This window comes from Salvelinus alpinus, chromosome 25 (assembly GCF_045679555.1).
Source record: "Salvelinus alpinus chromosome 25, SLU_Salpinus.1, whole genome shotgun sequence".
Taxonomy (NCBI): domain Eukaryota; kingdom Metazoa; phylum Chordata; class Actinopteri; order Salmoniformes; family Salmonidae; genus Salvelinus; species Salvelinus alpinus.
Window position 1 is genome coordinate 27,923,196 of NC_092110.1, and position 22,154 is coordinate 27,945,349.

Below are 22,154 nucleotides of genomic sequence, written 5' to 3' on the forward strand. Positions count from 1 at the left end.
AGCAAACGTTTTTGAATGTGTTCATGTTTCAGTCCACAAACAAATCTATCCCTTAATGTGTCATTTAGGTTCTCTCCAAACTGACAATGTTCAGACAGTTTCTTCAACTCTGCTACATATGTACTAACACCCTCCCCCTCATTCTGATCTCTCTTGTGGAAACGAAAACGTTTCGCGATGAGGAGTGGTTTAGGTGATAGGTGATTTTGCAATATCTCCACAATCTCTGTGAATGTTTTATTTGAGGGCTTCAGAGGGGCAGTCAGATCTCTTAGCAAACTACGTTTTTGGGCCAATTAAACTCAACAACGCTGGTACTCTCTTGTTATCAGCAATGTCGTTTGCAATGAAGTACTGTTCCAGTCGTTCAATGTAAGTTGCCCAGTTTTCTTGCGTGTCATCAAACACATCTATTTTCCCGATGCTAGCCATTCTCTTTCTCCCTCCGGCTCCACGGGTCTTTGATCTGCCGCCTCGTTCTCGTCAACTCTCCCCTCGTCGTCACTGCTTGCTAGCTGTTGTGCTACAGGGTCAAAACCTTCCTCTCTTCCTACGAGCTCCATCTGCATTCGTGATGCACACTGCAGGTAATCATCCTCGTCGCCATTGTAGTGTCTTAGTTTTTATTACTTATTTATATAATAAGAAAGACTCTGAATACAAGAAATGGAACTGGAGCTTCACATTTACTGAAATGAGTTAGTACCAGAATAACATAGAACAACACTGCGCATGACCAAGGGTGCTCCATTCTTTAAGGGGACATCAGTAATTAACAGAACATAACACAACACATAGATATCAGTAAAAAAATACTTTATTTCTGTGAACTTTCATTATCCTCCCTCCTCATGAGGGAGAGATTTTAGAACATATGCATCTTAAAGATGTGTTTTTGGTTACGGAATTTCAAGGCACAGGGCAATGTTTCTTAATCTTACACAAGGCAAATAGTTTCTCCAAAACTAAATATATGTTGATATTAGTTGGCAGGGGTCTTTACTTCAACGTTATTGGATTTTGATGTATTTCTAATACTTTAATATACACTGCTCAAAAAAATAAAGGGAACACTTAAACAACACAATGTAACTCCAAGTCAATCACACTTCTGTGAAATCAAACTGTCCACTTAGGAAGCAACACTGATTGACAATAAATTTCACATGCTGTTGTGCAAATGGAATAGACAAAAGGTGGAAATTATAGGCAATTAGCAAGACACCCCCAAAAAAGGAGTGATTCTGCAGGTGGTGACCACAGACCACTTCTCAGTTCCTATGCTTCCTGGCTGATGTTTTGGTCACTTTTGAATGCTGGCGGTGCTCTCACTCTAGTGGTAGCATGAGACGGAGTCTACAACCCACACAAGTGGCTCAGGTAGTGCAGTTCATCCAGGATGGCACATCAATGCGAGCTGTGGCAAAAAGGTTTGCTGTGTCTGTCAGCGTAGTGTCCAGAGCATGGAGGCGCTACCAGGAGACAGGCCAGTACATCAGGAGACGTGGAGGAGGCCGTAGGAGGGCAACAACCCAGCAGCAGGACCGCTACCTCCACCTTTGTGCAAGGAGGTGCACTGCCAGAGCCCTGCAAAATGATCTCCAGCAGGCCACAAATGTGCATGTGTCAGCATATGGTCTCACAAGGGGTCTGAGGATCTCATCTCGGTACCTAATGGCAGTCAGGCTACCTCTGGCGAGCACATGGAGGGCTGTGCGGCCCCACAAAGAAATGCCACCCCACACCATAACTGACCCATCGCCAAACCGGTCATGCTGGAGGATGTTGCAGGCAGCAGAACGTTCTCCACGGCGTCTCCAGACTCTGTCACGTCTGTCACATGTGCTCATGTGCTCAGTGTGAACCTGCTTTCATCTGTGAAGAGCACAGGGCGCCAGTGGCGAATTTGCCAATCTTGGTGTTCTCTGGCAAATGCCAAACGTCCTGCACGGTGTTGGGCTGTAAGCACAACCCCCACCTGTGGACGTCGGGCCCTCATACCACCCTCATGGAGTCTGTTTCTGACCGTTTGAGCAGACACATGCACATTTGTGGCCTGCTGGAGATCATTTTGCAGGGCTCTGGCAGTGCACCTCCTTGCACAAAGGCGGAGGTAGCGGTCCTGCTGCTGGGTTGTTGCCCTCCTACGGCCTCCTCCACGTCTCCTGATGTACTGGCCTGTCTCCTGGTAGCGCCTCCATGCTCTGGACACTACGCTGACAGACACAGCAAACCTTTTTGCCACAGCTCGCATTGATGTGCCATCCTGGATGAACTGCACTACCTGAGCCACTTGTGTGGGTTGTAGACTCCGTCTCATGCTACCACTAGAGTGAGAGCACCGCCAGCATTCAAAAGTGACCAAAACATCAGCCAGGAAGCATAGGAACTGAGAAGTGGTCTGTGGTCACCACCTGCAGAATCACTCCTTTTTTGGGGGTGTCTTGCTAATTGCCTATAATTTCCACCTTTTGTCTATTCCATTTGCCCAACAGCATGTGAAATTTATTGTCAATCAGTGTTGCTTCCTAAGTGGACAGTTTGATTTCACAGAAGTGTGATTGACTTGGAGTTAAATTGTGTTGTTTAAGTGTTCCCTTTATTTTTTTGAGCAGTGTATTTTCTGGTAGATGTTTTCCAATACCCTTTTTCTATCTGTTTGAACAGAAATCAAAGTCTTTTCTTATTCCTAATATTTTGGATAGACAAGTTTGCTTTCATTTGACACCAGATTTGACAGTCTCCTATAAACTTCATGTTGGTTTTCATGGGTCCTTTTACATTGAAATGGCCTCATGTTCGCAGAAGGCCAGCATCGTAGACATTGGTAAAATATACCCCACCATAAGAAAAGACCTTTCACTTGTTTGTTATCGGCCCCTTCCAAGTGTCTCTAACTGGTTTTTCACAGGCGATTACTGCTAAAACAGGCTTTCTCAGAGTCCAGAAGATAATCACTTTGTTGATCCACCATGCGTAAGATGCAGTTTGTTTTCTAAGTATTTATCTGAAGTGCCTATTCATTGTGTGATTTTTCACAGGAAAAAGTAGACTGCATGATGATGACACTGTTTTGTACAATAACATCTATAGTCTTGGCAGAATGTTATATTATATTTAAGCAACAAGGAACAAGGGGGTGGGGTATATGGCTAATATACCACGGCTAAGAGCTGTTCTTACGCACGACACAACAAGGCGTGTCTGGAAACTGCCCTTAGACATAGTATATTGGCCATATATCACAAACTTATATATATATATATCATGGCCAGATATCACCAGCACAAAAGGAGACACTCTAGACCCAAACTGTTATAGACCTATATCCATTTTAAAGATCTTTGAAAGCCAAGTTAATAACAAACTATGCAATCTGGTTCCCGAACTGGTCATGGGTGCACTTTAGCCACGCTCAAGGTCCTAAACGATATCATAACCGCCATCAATAAAAAACAGTACTGTGCAGCCGTCTTCATCGACCTGGCCAAGGCTTTTGACTCTGTCAATCACTGCATTCTTATCGGCAGACTCAATAGCCTTGGTTTCTCAAATAACTGCCTCGCCTGGTTCACCAACTACTTCTCAGATAGAGTTCAGTGTCAAATCGGAGGGCCAGCTGTCTGGACATCTGGCAGTCTCTATGGGGGTGCCACAGGGTTCAATTATCGCGCCGACTCTTTTCTCAGTGTATATCAATGATGTCGCTCTTGCTGCTGGTGATTCTCTGATCCACCTCTACGCAGACGACACCATTCTGTATACATCTGGCCCTTCTTTGGACACTGTGTTAACAAACCTCCAAACAACCTTTAATGCCATACAACACTCCTTCCATGGCCTCCAACTGCTTTTAAATGCTAGTAAAACTAAATGCACGCTCTTCAACCAATTGCTACCAGCACCCACCCGCCCGACTAGCATCACTACTCTGGACGGTTCTGACTTAGAATATGTGGACAACTACAAATACCTAGGTGTCTGGTTAGACTGTAAACTCTCCTTCCAGACTCACATTAAGCATCTCCAATCCAAAATTAAATCTAGAATCGGCTTCCTATTTCGCAACAAAGCATCCTTCACTCATGCTGCCAACATACCCTCGTAAAACTGATTATCCTACTGATCCTTGACTTCGGCGATGTCATTTACAAAATAGCCTCCAACACTCTACTCAGCAAACTGGATGTAGTCTATTACAGTGCCATCCGTTTTGTCACCAAAGCCCCATATACTACCCACCACTGCAACCTGTATGCGCTCGTTGGCTGGCCCTCGCTACATATTTGTCGCCAAAGCCACTGGATCCAGGTCATCTATAAGTCTTTGCTAGGTAAAGCCCCGCCTTATCTCAGCTCACAGGTCACCAAAGACTGATAGACAGTTACAAGAAACGGCTACATGGAGTTATTTCAGCCAAAGGGGGCATTACAAACTATTGTAGCTAGGGGTGTACTTTTTTTTCCGCACTATGGAATTGCATTTCTGTAGATTTGATGAATAAATGATTTCAAAGTATAATCTGATTTCAAAGTATAATACAGTTTCTTCTTCTTTTTGCTGAGTTTAGTCACATAGTCAGTTTAGTCAGTTGCGCAGCCAGACTTATTAGCCACTCATTTTGCCCCATCTCTTACAACCATACAGTTTTTTGGAAGTTTACATACACCTTAGCCAAATACATTTACACTCAGTTTTTCACAATTCCTGACATTTAATCCTAGAAAAATGCCCTGTCTTAGGTCAGTTAGGATCACCACTTCATTTTAAGAATGTGAAATGTCAGAATAATAGTAGAGAGAATTATTTATTTCAGCTTTCATTTCTTTCATCACAATCCCAGTGTGTCAGAAGTTTACATACACTCAATTAGTATTTGGTAGCATTGCCTTTAAATAGTTTAACTTGGGTCAAACATTTCGGGTAGCCTTCCACAAGCTTCCCACAATAAGTTGGGTGAATTTTGGTCCATTCCTCCTGACAGAGGTGGTGTAACTGAGTCAGGTTTGTAGGCCTTCTTGCTTGCACATGCTTTTTCAGTTATGCCCACAAATTTTCTATAGGATTGAGGTCAGGGCTTTGTGATGGCCACTCCAATACCTTGACTTTGTTGTCCTTAAGCCATTTTGCCACAACTTTGGAAGTATGCTTGGGGTCATTGTCCATTTGGAAGACACATTTATGACCAAGCTTTAACTTCCTGACTGATGTCTTGAGATGTTGCTTCAATATCGCCACATAATTTTCCTGTCTTATGATGCCATCTATTTTGTGAAGTGCACCGGTCCCTCTTGCAGCAAAGCACCCCGACAACATGTTGCTGCCAGCGCCGTGATTCACGGTTGTGATGGTGTTCTTCAGCTTGCAACCCTCCCCCTTTTTCATCCAAAGATAACGATGGTCATTATGGCCAAACAGTTTTATTTTTGTGTCATCAGACCAGAGGACATTTCTCCAAAAAAGTATGATCTTTGTCCCCATGTGCAGTTTCAAACCGTAGCTTGGCTTTAATATGGCGGTTTTGGAGCAGTGGCTTCTTCCTTGCTGAGCAGCCTTTCAGGTTATGTCGATATAGGACTCGTTTTATTGTGGATATAGATACTTTTGTACCTGTTTCCTCCAGCATCTTCACAAGATTCTTTGCTGTTGTTCTGGGATTGATTTGCACTTTTCACACCAAAGTACGTGCATCTCTGGGAGACAGAACGCTTGTCCTTCCTTAGCGGTATGACGGCTGCGTGGTCCCATTGTGTTTATACTTGCGTACTATTGTTTGTACAGATGAACGTGGTACCTTCAGGCATTTGGAAATTGCTCCCAGGGATGAACCAGACTTGTGGAGGTCTACAATTTTTTTTCTGAGGTCTTGGCTGATTTCTTTTGATTTTCCCATGATGTCAAGCAATGAGGCATTGAGTTTGAAGGTAGGCCTTGAAATACATCCACAGGTATACCTCCAATTGACTCAAATTATGTCAATTAGCCTATCAGAAGCTTCTAAAGCCATGACATAATTTTCTGGAATTTTCCAAGCTGTTTAAAGGCACAGTCAACTTAGTGTATGTAAACTTCTGACCCACTGGAATTGTGATACAGTGAATTATAAGTTAAATAATCTGTCTGTTAACAATTGTTGGAAAAATTACTCGTGTCATGCACAAAGTAGATGTCCTAACTGACTTGCCAAAACTATAGTTTGTTAACAAGAAATGTGTGGAGTGGTTGAATAACGAGTTTTAATGACTCCAACCTAAGTGTATGTAAACTTCCGACTTCAACTGTAGGTCATTTGTTATGGTGGGGTATCTTTTACCATTCGCTGGCTTGTTATGTGCCCCTTCCAAGTATTGCTAACTGTTTTTTCACAGGCGATTACTGCAAGAACAGGCTCTCTGAGGCGAGAAGATTTGTTGATCCACCATGCGCAAGATACAATTTATTTTCTAAGTATTTATCTGAAGTGCCTATTCATTGTGCGATTTTTATTTATTTATTTTTTTAAATATTTTTTTTCACTGGAAAAGTAGACCGCATGAAGATGACGCTGTTTGGTAAAATAACATATATTGTCTTTGCTCAATGTTACATTACATTTAAGCAATAAGGCCCGAGGGGGTGTGGTGTATATAACCAATATACCACGGCTATGGGCTGTTCTTATGCACGATGCAACGCAGAGTGTTAGGACACAGCCCTTAGCCGTGGTGTATGTGCCATATTTCACAAACCCCTGAGGTGCCTTATGGCTATTACAAACTGGTTACCAATGTAATTAGAGCAGTAAAACGATATACGGTCTGATCTACCACGGCTTTCAGCCAATCAGCATTCAGTGCTCGAACCACCCAGTTTATAATATGCATTATAGGAGTGCTGTGGTATTCTTACTCTTTGTCAACTGATCTATTTTAAGGGTAGGCTATGTCCAGTTGCTGTAGGCAAAGGGGTCATGAACTCTGGGTCCTCCAAATTTCCGGTGGCCTCCACTAGCCAATCGGTGGCAGTGATCTGGCTTGCATGGCTAAGGGCTGGACTCCACTGGCCAGGGGCCAAACAGTTCCTGAACTCCATTACCCCATTACCCCACTCCATTACCTCAGCCACCGAGTTATTTCCATGTATTAACTTTAACTCAGAAAATGTTTGATATTGCTACATGTTGCGTTTTAGTATTTTTGTTCAGTGTATATTTTCCGGATTTTGACATTGCTAGTTCTGTTATTTCTTAATTTTTGGGGATTAGGTCTGTGTTGTTTTTTATATTACTGTACTGTTAGAGCTAGAAACACAAGCATTTCTCTGCACCTAACATCTGCAAATCTGTGTATGCGACCAATAAACTTTATTTTGATTTGAGTTAACACCTGGATCTTAATCATTTTAGCTGCACTTGTTCATTTGGTTAATTTGTCCATTCGTGTGTATTCAAATGTAAGTCTGGCATTAATGTGATTTTTGGGTTGAGTTTGTACTGTTGTGGCTAGCCTACCTCTTTACACAGTCCATTGTTAATATGAGGCTATGGTGGTGGTTGCTCAGGAGACCATTGTGCTATTGTGAGTGCATTTATAACGCCATTTCATCCTGCATACACTTAATTGTTGCTTGTTTTTTGGGCTACATATTCTTTCTGTTGAATTTATTGCACTCATTAGTTCTACTCCTCTTAATTCCAGAACCATGTCAATCCACATTTCCAATGATGTCCTTTGTGTGTTATATCTCTGCAAGGTTGGGCTATTCTCCTAAAGCAGGGGTGTCAAATACATTTTGCCCCAGGGGCCGAATTCGGTCTTAAATGAGTTCAGGGGGGAATATAAGAGCGTCTGCTAAATGACTTAAATGTAAATGTAATATGTGCACTGAAAATGTGTTATATTTCCTCGCAGTCATTTTTACTGTAGGAGTATTGGGCTCAACGAAACAATTGTGTTTACACTGCGCTGCTTGGAGGGGGGCAACTGTTGGGCTAGGATTGTGTGTTCCCTCTTGAGGTAGTGGTCAAGATGTGAGAAATTTGCAGAGACGTGAGAAATTTGTAGCTTTACATTACAGTAATACTGTACATCTATTCTCTGGATTTTTCCCATACCTCTCGAATCTCCATCTTTCGGCAATGTAAATGGGCCTTAGACATCAGAGTTGGGGCATGTCCAAAGACTAGAGCAACGTTGAAGACCCCCTCCCGATAAACCGGTCCCTAGCATGTGATAGACTTGTTGATTGTTTGACTATAATCAGTTAGCACAGGCTGCTGTTGAACATGTCAGAAAGAAAGGCTTCTCTTGAACAAAGATTGGTTATAGCCTCAATTTTACATGCTGTCTCAATTAGTTTCACTTGAGCAACCCATGAAAGTGAGTTATGCCTTCCACTCACTTCCAAACCAACTTGTGTGTGTGGAGGGGGGGGGGGGGGGGTACACCTATAGGCAACATACAGTGCCTTCAGAAAGTTTTCCTATCCATTGAGTTTTTCCACATTTTGTTGTTACAAAGTGGATTAAAATTGATTTAATTGTCCTTTTTTGTCAACGATCTACACAAAATACTCTGTGAATGTGAAGGAATTAATAGATGTTTTATTAAATATAAAACACTTACAGTGCCTTGCAGAAGTATTCATCCCTCTTGGCGTTTTTCCTATTTTGTGGCATTACAACCTGTAATATAAATATTTTCATTTGGATTGCATGTAATGGACATACACAAAATAGTCCAAATTGGTGAAGTGAAATGAAAAAAATTACTTGTTTAAAAAAAAATAATACGGAAAAGCGTTGCGTGCATATCTATTCACCCCCTTTGCTATGAAGCCCCTAAATAAGATCTTGTGCTACCAATTACCTTCAGAAGTCACATAATTACTTAGATTGCACACAGGTGGACTTTACTTAAGTGTCACATGATCTCAGTATATATACACCTGTTCTGAAAGGCCCCAGAGTCTGCAACACCACTAATCAAGGGGCACCACCAAGCAAGTGGCACCATGAAGACCAAGGAGCTCTCCTAACAGGTCAGGGACTAAGTTGTGGAGAAGTACAGATCAGGGTTGGGTTATAAAAAATATCCGAAACTTTGAACATCCCACGGAGCACCATTAAATCCATTATTAAAAAATTGAAAGAATATGGCACCACAACAAACCTGCCAAGAGAGGGCCGCCCACCAAAACTCACGGACTAGGCAAGGAGGGCATTAATCAGAGAGGCAACAAAGAGACCAAAGATAACCCTGAAGCAGCTGCAAAGCTCCACAGCGGAGATTGGAGTATCTGTCCATAGGACCACTTTAAGCCGTACACTCCACAGAGCTGGGAATTACAGAAGAGTGTCCAGAAAAAAGCCATTGCTTGAAGAAAAAAATGTGCAAACACGTTTGGTGTTCGCCAAGAGACATGTGGGAGACTCCCCAAACATATGGAAGAAGATACTCTGGTCAGATGAGACTAAAATTGAGCTTTTTGGCCATCAAAGAAAACGCTATGTCTGGCACAAACCCAACACCTCTCATCACCCCGAGAACACCATCCCCCACAGTGAAGCATGGTGGTGGATGTTTTTAATCGGCAGGGACTGGGAAACTGGTCAGAATTGAAGGAATGATGGATGGCGCTAAATACATGGAAATTATTGAGGGGAAACCTGTTTTCAGTCTTCCAGAGATTTGAGACTGGGATGGAGGTTCACCTTCCAGCAGGACAATGACCCTAAGCATACTGCTAAAGCAACACTTGAGTGGTTCAAGGGGAGTCTTTTAAATGTCTTGGAATGGCCTAATCGAAGCCCAGACCTCAATCAAATTGAGAATCTGTGGAATGACTTAAAGACTGCTATACACCTGCGGAACCTATCCAACTTGATGGAGCTGGAGCAGTTTTGCCTTGAAGAATGGGCAAAAATCCCAGTGGCTAGATGTGCCAAGCTTATAGAGACATACCCCAAGAGACTTGCAGTTGTAATTGCTGCAAAAGGTGGCTCTACAAAGTATTGACTTTGAGGGGGTGAATAGTTATGCACGCTCAAGTTTACAGATTTGTTGTCTTATTTGTTGTTTGTTTCACAATAAAACATGTTTTGTGTAAATCTGTGTATGCTTGCTGTGTATGCATGCTGTGTAAATCAAATGATACAAACCCCCCCAAAAATCTATTTTAATTCCAGGTTGTAACAAAATATGAAAAATGACAAGGGGGGTGAATACTTTCGCAAGCCACTGTATATCTTGATTAGATAAGTATTCAGCTCCTGAGTCAATACATGTTAGTCACCTTTGGCAGTGATTACAGCTGTGAGTCATTCTGGGTAAGTCTCTTAAGAGCTTTGCACACGTGGATTGTACAATTTTTGCCATTATTCTTCAAGCCCTGGTTGTTGATCATTGCTCGACAGCCATTTTCAAGTCTTGCCATAGATTTTCAAGCCAATTTACGTCAACTGTAACTAGGCCACTTAGGAACATTCAATGTCGTCTTTGTAAGCAACTCCAGTGTATTTATGGTCTTGCGTTTTAGGTTATTGTCCTGTTGAAAGGTGAATTTGTCTCCCAGTGTCTTTTGGAATGCAGACTGAACCAGGTTGTCCTCTAGGATTTTGCATGTTCTTAGCTCTTTATCCTACAAAACTCCCTAGTCCTTGCCGATGACAAGCATACCCATAACATGATGCAACCACTACCATGCTTGAAAATATGAAGAGGGGTACTCAATTATGTCTTGTGTTGGATTTGCCCCAAACAAAATGCTTTGTATTCAGGACAAAAAGTTCAATTCTTTGACACATTTTTTTCAGTATAACTTTAGTGCATTATTGCAAACAAGATGATATTTTGGAATATTAATATTCTGTACAGGCTACCTTCTTTTCACTCTGGCATTTATGTTAGTGTTGTAGAGTAACTACAATGTTGTTGATACATCCTCCGGTGTCTTCTATCACAGCCATTTAAACGCTAACTGTTTTAAAATCACATTTGGCTCATGGTGAAGTCCCTGAGCGGTTTCCTTCCTCTTTTGGAAGGGTGCCTGTATCTATGTAGTGACTTGGTGTATTGATACACCAGTCAAAGTGTAAAGTTAATAACTCCACCATGCTCAAAGGGATATTGAATGTCTGCTTTTTTTACCCATTTACCAATATGTGCCCTTCTTTGTGAACCATAGGAAAACCTCCCTGCTCTTTGTGCTTGAAATTCTGCTCGATTTAGCTTACAGATAATTGTATGTGTGGGTTACAGAGATGGGGTAGTAATTTCAAAATCATGTTAAACACTATTATTGCACACAGAGTGAGTCCATGCAACTTATTATGTGATTTGAAAAGCACATGTATTATTTAGGCTTGCCATAACAAAATGGTTGAATACTTTTCAGCTTTTCATTTTTTATTAATTAGTACATTTTTTAAACATAATTCCACTTTGACATTATGGGGTATTGTGTGTAGATCAGTGACACAACATTTTCAGTTTGTCTTTTGGTAACGTAGCAACTCGACAAACATCACATTGCCATAATATCGAGAGCACCCTAAACCCAACAGAGTTAATGGGCAATTCAATGGTAGCGGAATTGCGCTGAGAGTCAGATTTTTCATTTAAAAAATGTATACCATGTGCAGATGCAAAGTTTGGTAAAATCATTTTGGTAAAATCTTCCTCAGTTTGTGACCTCTGTTTTTAAATATCTCTCCCGAATTAAGATTCAAAGATGTCTGCAGAAAGAATGGGGTGTCAGCTATGACATGACACATTGATATCTATTTTGGTTATTGAACTACAGGAAGTGGATTTACAGGAAGTGGAATTTCATCGTGGGTCCCTGATCTGTACTACACACTGGCTATTGTTTTAATGAGCTCTGCCCCCAAACAAGACCAAAATTGGTTGGACCGGAACAAATCTGAACCAATCATAGACGTCTATGTTTCACAAGTGTTGAGAGCACAGTAAAGTAAAAATGTTTAGTAAAGTATAGTTCAGTACAGAACACAGTAGAGAACATTGAATTGAGGACACTATAATGTACTGTACTCTACTAAACTCTACTGTTCTGTGCTGTGCTGTACTTTGATGTCCAAACTTGTGAAACATAGACATCTATGATTGGGCCAAATCAGCATCTCTCGAAGTTGAAATTAAAGCTGGTTTGGACCATACCAAAACCCCAAAATGTGGACTCACCAAATCAACTACTTTTCAACATCCATGGATGTCCAGTGACGGTCGGTGTTCAGTGGGTAAGGATGCTGGTTACAGTAAATGTAAAGAGATTGGGCCCATGGGTAGGTGTCAGTAAGAGCCGGGAGAGGCAACATTAAATGGAAAGAAGAGAGACATGGATTGGTTGTCCAGACTGTTTTCACACTTGCTTTGACCACCAGACGACAGAAAGAGAAAGACAATCGTTATGAGTTGAATATAAGCGTATACTAGTGGAAGGGAGGACTGTAGCAAGTGACTCAACTGTGGTTAGTGACTACTATGATTTCCCATTGTTGCCAATTCAATTGCAGTAATTCTGTTACAGATATTTGTGAAGTTCCGCTACCAATTTGGGAACAGAATTTCATGTTTTAACCACATAATGATTCATACACCACATAGATATCAGTAAAAAATACTTTATTTCTGTGAACTTTCATTATCCTCCCTCCTCATGAGGGAGAGATTTTAGAACATATGCATCTTAAAGATGTGTTTTTGGTTACGGAATTTCAAGGCAAAGGGCAATGTTTCTTAATCTTACACAAGGCAAATAGTTTCTCCAAAACTAAATATATGTTGATATTAGTTGGCAGGGGTCTTTACTTCAACGTTATTGGATTTTGATGTATTTCTAATACTTTAATACATTTTCTGGTAGATGTTTTCCAATACCCTTTTTCTATCTGTTTGAACAGAAATCAAAGTCTTTTCTTATTCCTAATATTTTGGATAGAAAATATTAGTCAAATGTATATATGCCTTAATTTCTCAAATATAGACAGTTCGCTTTCATTTGACAGTCTCCTATGTTGGTTTTCATGGGTCCTTTTACATTGAAATGGCCTCATGTTCGCAGAAGGCCAGCATCGTAGACATTGGTAAAATATACCCCACCATAAGAAAATACCTTTCACTTGTTTGTTATCGGCCCCTTCCAAGTGTCTCTAACTGGTTTTTCACAGGCGATTACTGCTAAAACAGGCTTTCTCAGAGTCCAGAAGATAATCACTTTGTTGATTCACCATGCGTAAGATGCAGTTTGTTCTCTAAGTATTTATCTGAAGTGCCTATTCATTGTGTGATTTTTCACAGGAAAAAGTAGACTGCATGATGATGACACTGTTTTGTACAATAACATCTATAGTCTTGGCAGAATGTTATATTATATTTAAGCAACAAGGAACAAGGGGGTGGGGTATATGGCTAATATACCACGGCTAAGAGCTGTTCTTACGCATGACACAACAAGGCGTGTCTGGAAACTGCCCTTAGACATAGTATATTGGCCATATATCACAAACTTATATATATATATATCATGGCCAGATATCACCAGCACAAAAGGAGACACTCTAGACCCAAACTGTTATAGACCTATATCCATCCTGCCCTGCCTTTCTAAAAATCTTTGAAAGCCAAGTTAACAAACAGATCACAGACCATTTCGAATCCCACCGTACATCTCCACTATGCAATCTGGTTCCCGAACTGGTCATGGGTGCACTTTAGCCACGCTCAAGGTCCTAAACGATATCATAACCGCCATCAATAAAAAACAGTACTGTGCAGCCGTCTTCATCGACCTGGCCAAGGCTTTTGCCTCTGTCAATCACTGCATTCTTATCGGCAGACTCAATAGCCTTGGTTTCTCAAATGACTGCCTCGCCTGGTTCACCGACTAATTCTCAGATATAGTTCAGCGTGTCAAATCGGAGGGCCAGCTGTCTGGACATCTGGCAGTCTCTATGGGGGTGCCACAGGGTTCAATTCTCGGGCCGACTCTTTTCTCAGTGTATATCAATGATGTCGCTCTTGCTGCTGGTGATTCTCTGATCCACCTCTACGCAGACGACACCATTCTGTATACTTCTGGCCCTTCTTTGGACACTGTGTTAACAAACCTCCAAACAACCTTTAATGCCATACAACACTCCTTCCATGGCCTCCAACTGCTTTTAAATGCTAGTAAAACTAAATGCACGCTCTTCAACCAATTGCTACCAGCACCCACCCGCCCGACTAGCATCACTACTCTGGACGGTTCTGACTTAGAATATGTGGACAACTACAAATACCTAGGTGTCTGGTTAGACTGTAAACTCTCCTTCCAGACTCACATTAAGCATCTCCAATCCAAAATTAAATCTAGAATCTGCTTCCTATTTCGCAACAAAGCATCCTTCACTCATGCTGCCAACATACCCTCGTAAAACTGATTATCCTACTGATCCTTGACTTTGGCGATGTCATTTACAAAATAGACTCCAACACTCTACTCAGCAAACTTAATGTAGTCTATCACAGTGCCATCCGTTTTGTCACCAAAGCCCCATATACTACCCACCACTGCAACCTGTATGCTCTCGTTGGCTGGCCCTCGCTACATATTTGTCGCCAAAGCCACTGGATCCAGGTCATCTATAAGTCTTTGCTAGGTAAAGCCCCGCCTTATCTCAGCTCACAGGTCACCATAGCAGCACCCACCTGAAGCACTCGCTCCAGCAGGTATATTTCACTGATCATCCCCAAAGCCAACACTTCCTTTGGCCGCCTTTACTTCCAGTTCTCTGCTGCCAATGACTGGAACGAATTACAAAAATCACTGCAGCCGGAGACTTATATCTCCCTCACTAACTTTAAGCATCAGCTGTCAGAGCAGCTTATGGATCACTGTACCTGTACACAGCCAATCTGTAAATAGCACACCCAACTACCTCATCCCCATATTGTTACTTATCCTCTTGCTCTTTTGCACATCATCATCTGCACATCAATCACTCCAGTGTTAATGCTAAATTGTAATTATTTCACCTCTGTGGCCTATTTATTGCCTTACCTCCCTAATCTTCTACATTTGCACACATTGTAGATAGATTTTTATATTGTGTAATTGACTGTACGTTTTGTTTATGTGTAACTCTGTGTTGTTTTTGTTACACTGCTTTGCTTTATCTTGGCCAGGTCGCAGTTGTAAATGAGAACTTGTTCTCAACTGGCCTACCTGGTTAAATAAAGGTGAAATAAAAATAAATAAATAAAAAAGGGGTCAAAAAGTTCTCATAAACTCTGGCTCCTGGACATTTGTGGTGACCTCCACTGGCCAAATCAGAGGCAGTGATCTGGCCTGGATGGCCAGAGGCCAGACTTCAGTGGGCCAAACCATGGATCCCGAACTCCACTCCCCCGGACCTCAGCCACCCAAACCACGGCCTGTTCACCCCAGAAGGTGGAGACCGTACAGGTGCATCAAAGTTGGTAAACAGCTTCTATCTCCAGGCCATCAGACTGTTAAACAGCTACCACTAGCCGGCCTCCGCCCAGTATCCTGCCCTGAACCTCAGTTACTGTTATTAGCCAGCTACCACCCGGTACTCTACCCGGCACCTTAGAGATTGTTGCCCTATGTACAGTCATTGAACACTGGTCACTTTATTAATGTTTCCATACTGTTTTACCCACTTCATATGTAGTCATGGCTCATCCTATTTGACTACTGCTGTGCACCTTTTCTATTCATATACTGTCTATACAGAACTTAATTATTATATTTTATATACAGTGGGGAGAACAAGTATTTGATACACTGCCGATTTTGCAGGTTTTCCTACTTACAAAGCATGTAGAGGTCTGTCATTTTTATCATAGGTACACTTCAACTGTGAGAGACGGAATCTAAAACAAAAATCCAGAAAATCACATTGTATGATTTTTAAGTAATTAATTTGCATTTTATTGCATGACATAAGTATTTGATCACCTACCAACCAGTAAGAATTCCGGCTCTCACAGACCTGTTAGTTTTTCTTTAAGAAGCCCTCCTGTTCTCCACTCATTACCTGTATTAACTGCACCTGTTTGAACTCGTTACCTGTATAAAAGACACCTGTCCACACACTCAATCAAACAGACTCCAACCTCTCCACAATGGCCAAGACCAGAGAGCTGTGTAAGGACATCAGGGATAAATTGTAGACCTGTACAAGGCTGGGATGGGCTACAGGACAATAGGCAAGCAGCTTGGTGAGAAGGCAACAACTGTTGGCACAATTATTAGAAAATGGAAGAAGTTCAAGATGACGGTCAATCACCCTCGGTCTGGGGCTCCATGCAAGATCTCACCTCGTGGGGCATCAATGATCATGAGGAATGTGAGGGATCATCCCAGAACTACACGGCAGGACCTGGTCAATGACCTGAAGAGAGCTGGGACCACAGTCTCAAAGAAAACCATTAGTAACACACTACGCCGTCATGGATTAAAATCCTGCAGCGCACGCAAGGTCCCCCTGCTCAAGCCAGCGCATGTCCAGGCCCGTCTGAAGTTTGCCAATGACCATCTGGATGATCCAGAGGAGGAATGGGAGAAGGTCATGTGGTCTGATGAGACAAAAATAGAGCTTTTTGGTCTAAACTCCACTCGCCGTGTTTGGAGGAAGAAGAAGGATGAGTACAACCCCATGAACACCATCCCAACCGTGAAGCATGGAGGTGGAAACATCATTCTTTGGGGATGCTTTTCTGCAAAGGGGACAGGACGACTGCACCGTATTGAGGGGAGGATGGATGGGGCCATGTATCGCGAGATCTTGACCAACAACCTCCTTCCCTCAGTAAGAGCATTGAAGATGGGTCGTGGCTGGGTCTTCCAGCATGACAACGACCCGAAACACACAGCCAGGGCAACTAAGGAGTGGCTCCGTAAGAAGCATCTCAAGGTCCTGGAGTGGCCTAGCCAGTCTCCAGACCTGAACCCAATAGAAAATCTTTGGAGGGAGCCGAAAGTCCGTATTGCCCAGCGACAGCCCCGAAACCTGAAGGATCTGGAGAAGGTCTGTATGGAGGAGTGGGCCAAAATCCCTGCTGCAGTGTGTGCAAACCTGGTCAAGAACTACAGGAAACGTATGATCTCTGTAATTGCAAACTAAGGTTTCTGTACCAAATATTAAGTTCTGCTTTTCTGATGTATCAAATACTTATGTCATGCAATAAAATGCAAATAAATTACTTAAAAATCATACAATGTGATTTTCTGGATTTTTGTTTTAGATTCCTTCTCTCACAGTTGAAGTGTACCTATGATAAAAATTACAGACCTCTACATGCTTTGTAAGTAGGAAAACCTGCAAAATCGTCAGTGTATCAAATACTTGTTCTCCCCACTGTATATAAATATAAATCTGGACTCTGACATTGCTCGTTCTGATATTTCAGATTTTTGGGGGATTATGTGTGTATTGTTTTTTATTGCTAGGTATTACTGCACTGTTGGAGCTAGAAACACAAGCATGTTTGTTTGTTTGTTTGTTTGCCACCCCTGCCCTAAAGCATAGAGAACATCCCAACAGTCTGCACAAAAAACTTCTTTGTTGTCTTTCAGGAATAAATAGCCTACACCCCTGGTTGAGAATGGACGCTGTTGCTGACAATTTTGCAGTGATGGGAAGCATTATTGGATAACTTCTAAACATCGTTGGCATGGATACCACTGTTCTCACTTCCTTCCCCTTTGGAAGAATCATTGTCTCATCCGTTTGTGCGATCTTTCTCCTGGCCCTCATGCTCTTGTCGTACCGCGGCAGGACCCAAGCGGTGATAGGAGTGGGCCGTGCGGTACTGATAACGGGCTGTGACAGCGGATTCGGTCATCATCTGGCCCGCAGGCTGGATGCTCAGGGGTTTGTGGTCTTCGCCGGTTGTCTGTTTCCCAACGGAGATGGTGCCCAAACTCTGCACAGAGAGAGCTCCAGCAACATGAACATTCTCAAGCTAGACGTCACTAAAGATGAAGATGTGACACAGGCAAGGACTGTGGTCCAATCTAACCTGCCAGAGAAAGGTGAGCTTTGTTACAAGTAGGTTACTTAACATAACAATTACGGACTGTTAACGCAAAAATTGATCCAATTTCCTTCTCAAAAGAAACTCTTAAGACTAAGCAGGGGTAGGCAACTACAGTATATTCAGCCATGGGCCAATTTCTGTCGGAGCGGATAGTCAGGGGCGGAACATAGCCCAATTGTACACTGCAAATTGAGCACGACTAAACCCAATAAGACTTTTTTTTTTTTATAATCATGTCATACATGATCACGTCTCTTTTTTTGTGGGAATACTTTGGAACAGATTTCATAAATGTAACACATTTTGGCTTAATTCCTGGTGATTTTAGCCTCTTTTTTTTTTACTTAAAATAAATTCATTGGGGGCTGTTTTTGGCTTGTGGGACGGACACCTGTTGCTGAACCATGACTAAGACTATTCTGAGGTTGATGTTCCTGCTCTTCACAAGTCCTTTTTTTCCCCCAGGGCTTTATTAATGATGCATTGACTGTTGTTAACACTAAGAGTGAACCTTTTCCTTCTCAAAAGCACCTGTTGTCAACTACAACATAAAATGTGCAACCTGGGCTCAGGGCAATTTGTAGGATTTTGTGCATACCTCCATTTAGCATGCTATATTACATTTCTTTAGGTAACATTATGAATTGAATAGCGGTCGTACAATATCATACGAATTAGAGAACTTATAGTGTCATTCAAACTCGCAACCTTTGGATTGCAGGAATTATGGTTAGGGTAGAGCTGGGTGACATGGACAAAAATCCATATCCCGATATGTTGACCTATTTTTTGATAATGATGATAAATCAGCGATGAATTATTTTTGTGGGAGGTGCTAGAGCCTGACGATAATATGGACAAATCGTAATGTGACAAATGTAACTATTTTGATGGACAGTTACTTTGCAGGTCTCTAGAATATTTGTTTCCAGTGCCAAGTAAGACAACGGAGATGGTAGCCTATATATGATTCAAAGAAAAGCTATTTCATCAAACCTATCCAGGGAATGCATGATTGAAATTGTGATGTGAAACCTGTCAAAAATGATCCAGAATTATCAGTTTTTTTGGGGGTCTTCAGAGAATTTGCAGACACCTAGGCAATAGGCAATATTATTTCACCTCCTGAGGTAGTGGGAAATCAAAACACTTACCAGTTTGCTGACTCTAAATATGATGCTGTTGCTATATAGCAATGTAGGCTAATAGATTAAGATGAATCAATCAGTAAATGTAGGATAATGGCCTACAAAAACTTTCTAGCACAAGGCCTAGGCTCCTTGATGAAGGCCTAGTCACTGCGAATCGCACGCTCGGCTCCGCTCCGCGGGCGTATCAAAACCATATTACAGCCTGCTCCAGATATGTTTAAGATGTGCTATGCATAAATTACTCCGCCATTTCCTGGTTCCTAAAATAGAGTAGTTCTTAACCACTGCGAAATACCTTTTCCATAACCAAAAATATTGTACTTTCAGCTGTTTTAAGCTGGTGTGGAAAACTGAAAGTAAAAGATGCAAAAACATAGAAAGCATAGAAATAGAAATAACGCACACAGAGCATATCTACCGCTTCTTAGACTTGCTTTCAATAAGAATGACAGCTCTATTTGGATTTGGTCGGGTTTAAAGTAACTGGACCATTAGTATATATTTTATTTAACTAGGCTTGTCAGTTAATTAAGAACAAATTCTTATTTACAATGACGGCCTAGTGGTTTAACTGCCTCGTTCAAGGGCAGAACGACAGATTTTTACCATGGCAGCTCGGGGATTCCATCTAGGAAACCTTTCGGTGACTGGCACAACGCTCTAACCACTAGGCTACCTGCCACCCCAAAAACTATATATACAGTTTCAATCATCTTGGAGGTGCTCATAAATATGTATAGTATGCTTCATATGGCTCTGACGCCAGGCTGAAATGTGAGACACTTATGACAAAACTGATTTAACAGGTTTTACACACATTGTTAATGTAAGTTGATTTGTTTTGTTTGAAGGGCTTTGGGCAGTTGTGAACAATGCTGGCATCTCAGACTGGTCAGAGACAGAGTGGAACTCCATTGATGATTATCGCAATATAGCTGAGGTCAACTTATTTGGCAGCATCAGGACCTCCCTAGCTTTCCTCCCATTGGTCCGTACCTCAAAAGGTAAGTTTAATAATTATTTTACCATCACCATTTCATAATTCTTGATTTATCACATTCAATGTTCATATTACTCCACAGTGTTCTAAAATGTGTAATGTTCATTGATTTCCGTAGGACGGATGGTGTACGTCTCAAGCATCTTTGCCTTCTTCAACTGTCTGACCATGGGGGCCTACAGTATGTCCAAGAGAGGACTGGAGGCGTTTGCAGACTGCCTACGGGTAGAGATGGCCGGTTTTGGAGTAAAGGTAAAGACAACTCTTGGTAATCATAATAATTACTGTGTGTGTGTGTCTTTTTAATACACTATATTTTTTTACATTGATTGTAACCAACACATTCCCCTTAAAACGTCAATCTGTGATTGCTATGTCCATTTATGGACATTTAAGTTAATGATATACAGTATACCCATTTATTCTTGAAGAATATAACGTATAAATGCCTCATGATCGTAGTTCAACTGTGGTACCCCATCAGAACCCAAAATATAAGCTTGTTTTACTTCATTGTTGGTAAACAATGTAATTGTAAACAAACACTATAGCTTCAAAACATGGTTAAATCTATAACTTTGATATCATGGATGGCCAATCCTTGCATCCATAGCTCTGTTTATGAATTTGAGAAAGGTTACATTTCTCCAGCCCCATCCCTCAGGTCTTCACCAAAACACTGGTGGTGTGACTGCTTATTGTTTGAACTTCAGAGTGCCCCTTTAACATTGTGGTGATGATCTCAGGTGAGCATCATCCAGCCAGGTAACTTTGGTCCTGCTACCAGCATCCTGAAGAGGAGAACAGGGACAGAAATCTGGGAGAAACTGGACGAGGAGCGTCAACAGATGTTCAACAGACAGTATGTGGACCTGGCTAATAACTACCACATGTCTACATGTATGACTGGCAACCAGGACAGCAGCCTGGTCATAGACGCTATGGTGGACGCCCTCACAGCGTACAGACCTAAACGCAGATATCTGTTGGTCTCTAAGCTGGATATGTTGTTCTTCTATGCCTTTCCCTATCTGCCGACACGCGTCACTGATGCAGTTTTCTACCTCAGTCCCATGTACAACAAAAGAAAAGCAATGCTTTATTCCAAATAGAGAATATCTGTATTATGCTGGAGTGACAGTAGAAAAAGTGTATGGCTTTGTGTTATGTTGTAATGTGCAATATTTTTACATCGCGCTTCTCACTTATTCTGTGTTGCAAACTTGCATGTGTCCCAAATTCTCTGGGAAGTGTATGCATTCCTTCCCACCAACAATACATTGGGGAAGAATAGAAGATTTCCGGGACGTAACTAAGAGGATTAGTTACCACAAAATTACATATTTACCTGATTTGTTTGATATTAATAGTTAGCAATTGATACTTAACAAATAGGAGGATATTTCTGTCCTGTTAGTGTCTGTGTTTTTATGGTCTCCGCTCTAGTTTCCTGCAGCTAATCTGGGCGTATGGTCACCAGAGATGGCTTGAGCTGACAATTTAGTTAGACTGCATTACATAGACGAGATGTGGTGGGTGTAACCGAGATGGAGGAGTTTAGAACAATTCCTCATTGTCTCTAAATCATCCTTGCATCTGGGAAACTAAGCCAGGGTGGGGTAAAGACAACACCCATGTGCAGATAACGACAGGATGAACCCAGAGTGGTTTGATGCTCCTTGGTCTGCATGAGGGGGGTTGAACCAACCATGACTGAGCATTGTTAGTGTCAGCTATATATTGTACTCTGCATTTGTGTAAAGGTTAGGTTATTCGGTCCAACACTCAAGGGTGGAGGGTCGACCAGCCTAATTATTGCAATAATTAATCGATATTTAATAAAGATGATTGTTTGAAGAAATGACCAAATCTCTCTCAGTACTGAATTTCCACGACAGTATACAGAACTACATGACCAAAAGTATGGGGACACCTGCTCTTCAAACATCTCATTCC

At 41.7% G+C, this 22,154-nt stretch overlaps 1 protein-coding gene across 1 annotated transcript; it reads left to right on the plus strand.

The window, feature by feature from the left end:
* The first annotated feature begins 237 nt into the window (after positions 1-237).
* LOC139553759 (D-beta-hydroxybutyrate dehydrogenase, mitochondrial) lies at positions 238-22,059 on the plus strand. The gene is made up of 5 exons (XM_071366406.1): positions 238-587; positions 17,584-18,042; positions 20,050-20,202; positions 20,317-20,450; positions 20,945-22,059. Exons 2-5 carry the CDS (start codon positions 17,682-17,684, stop codon positions 21,308-21,310), a joined length of 1,014 nt encoding a protein of 337 aa, XP_071222507.1. The 5' UTR covers positions 238-587; positions 17,584-17,681; the 3' UTR covers positions 21,311-22,059.
* The last annotated feature ends 95 nt before the right edge of the window (positions 22,060-22,154 follow it).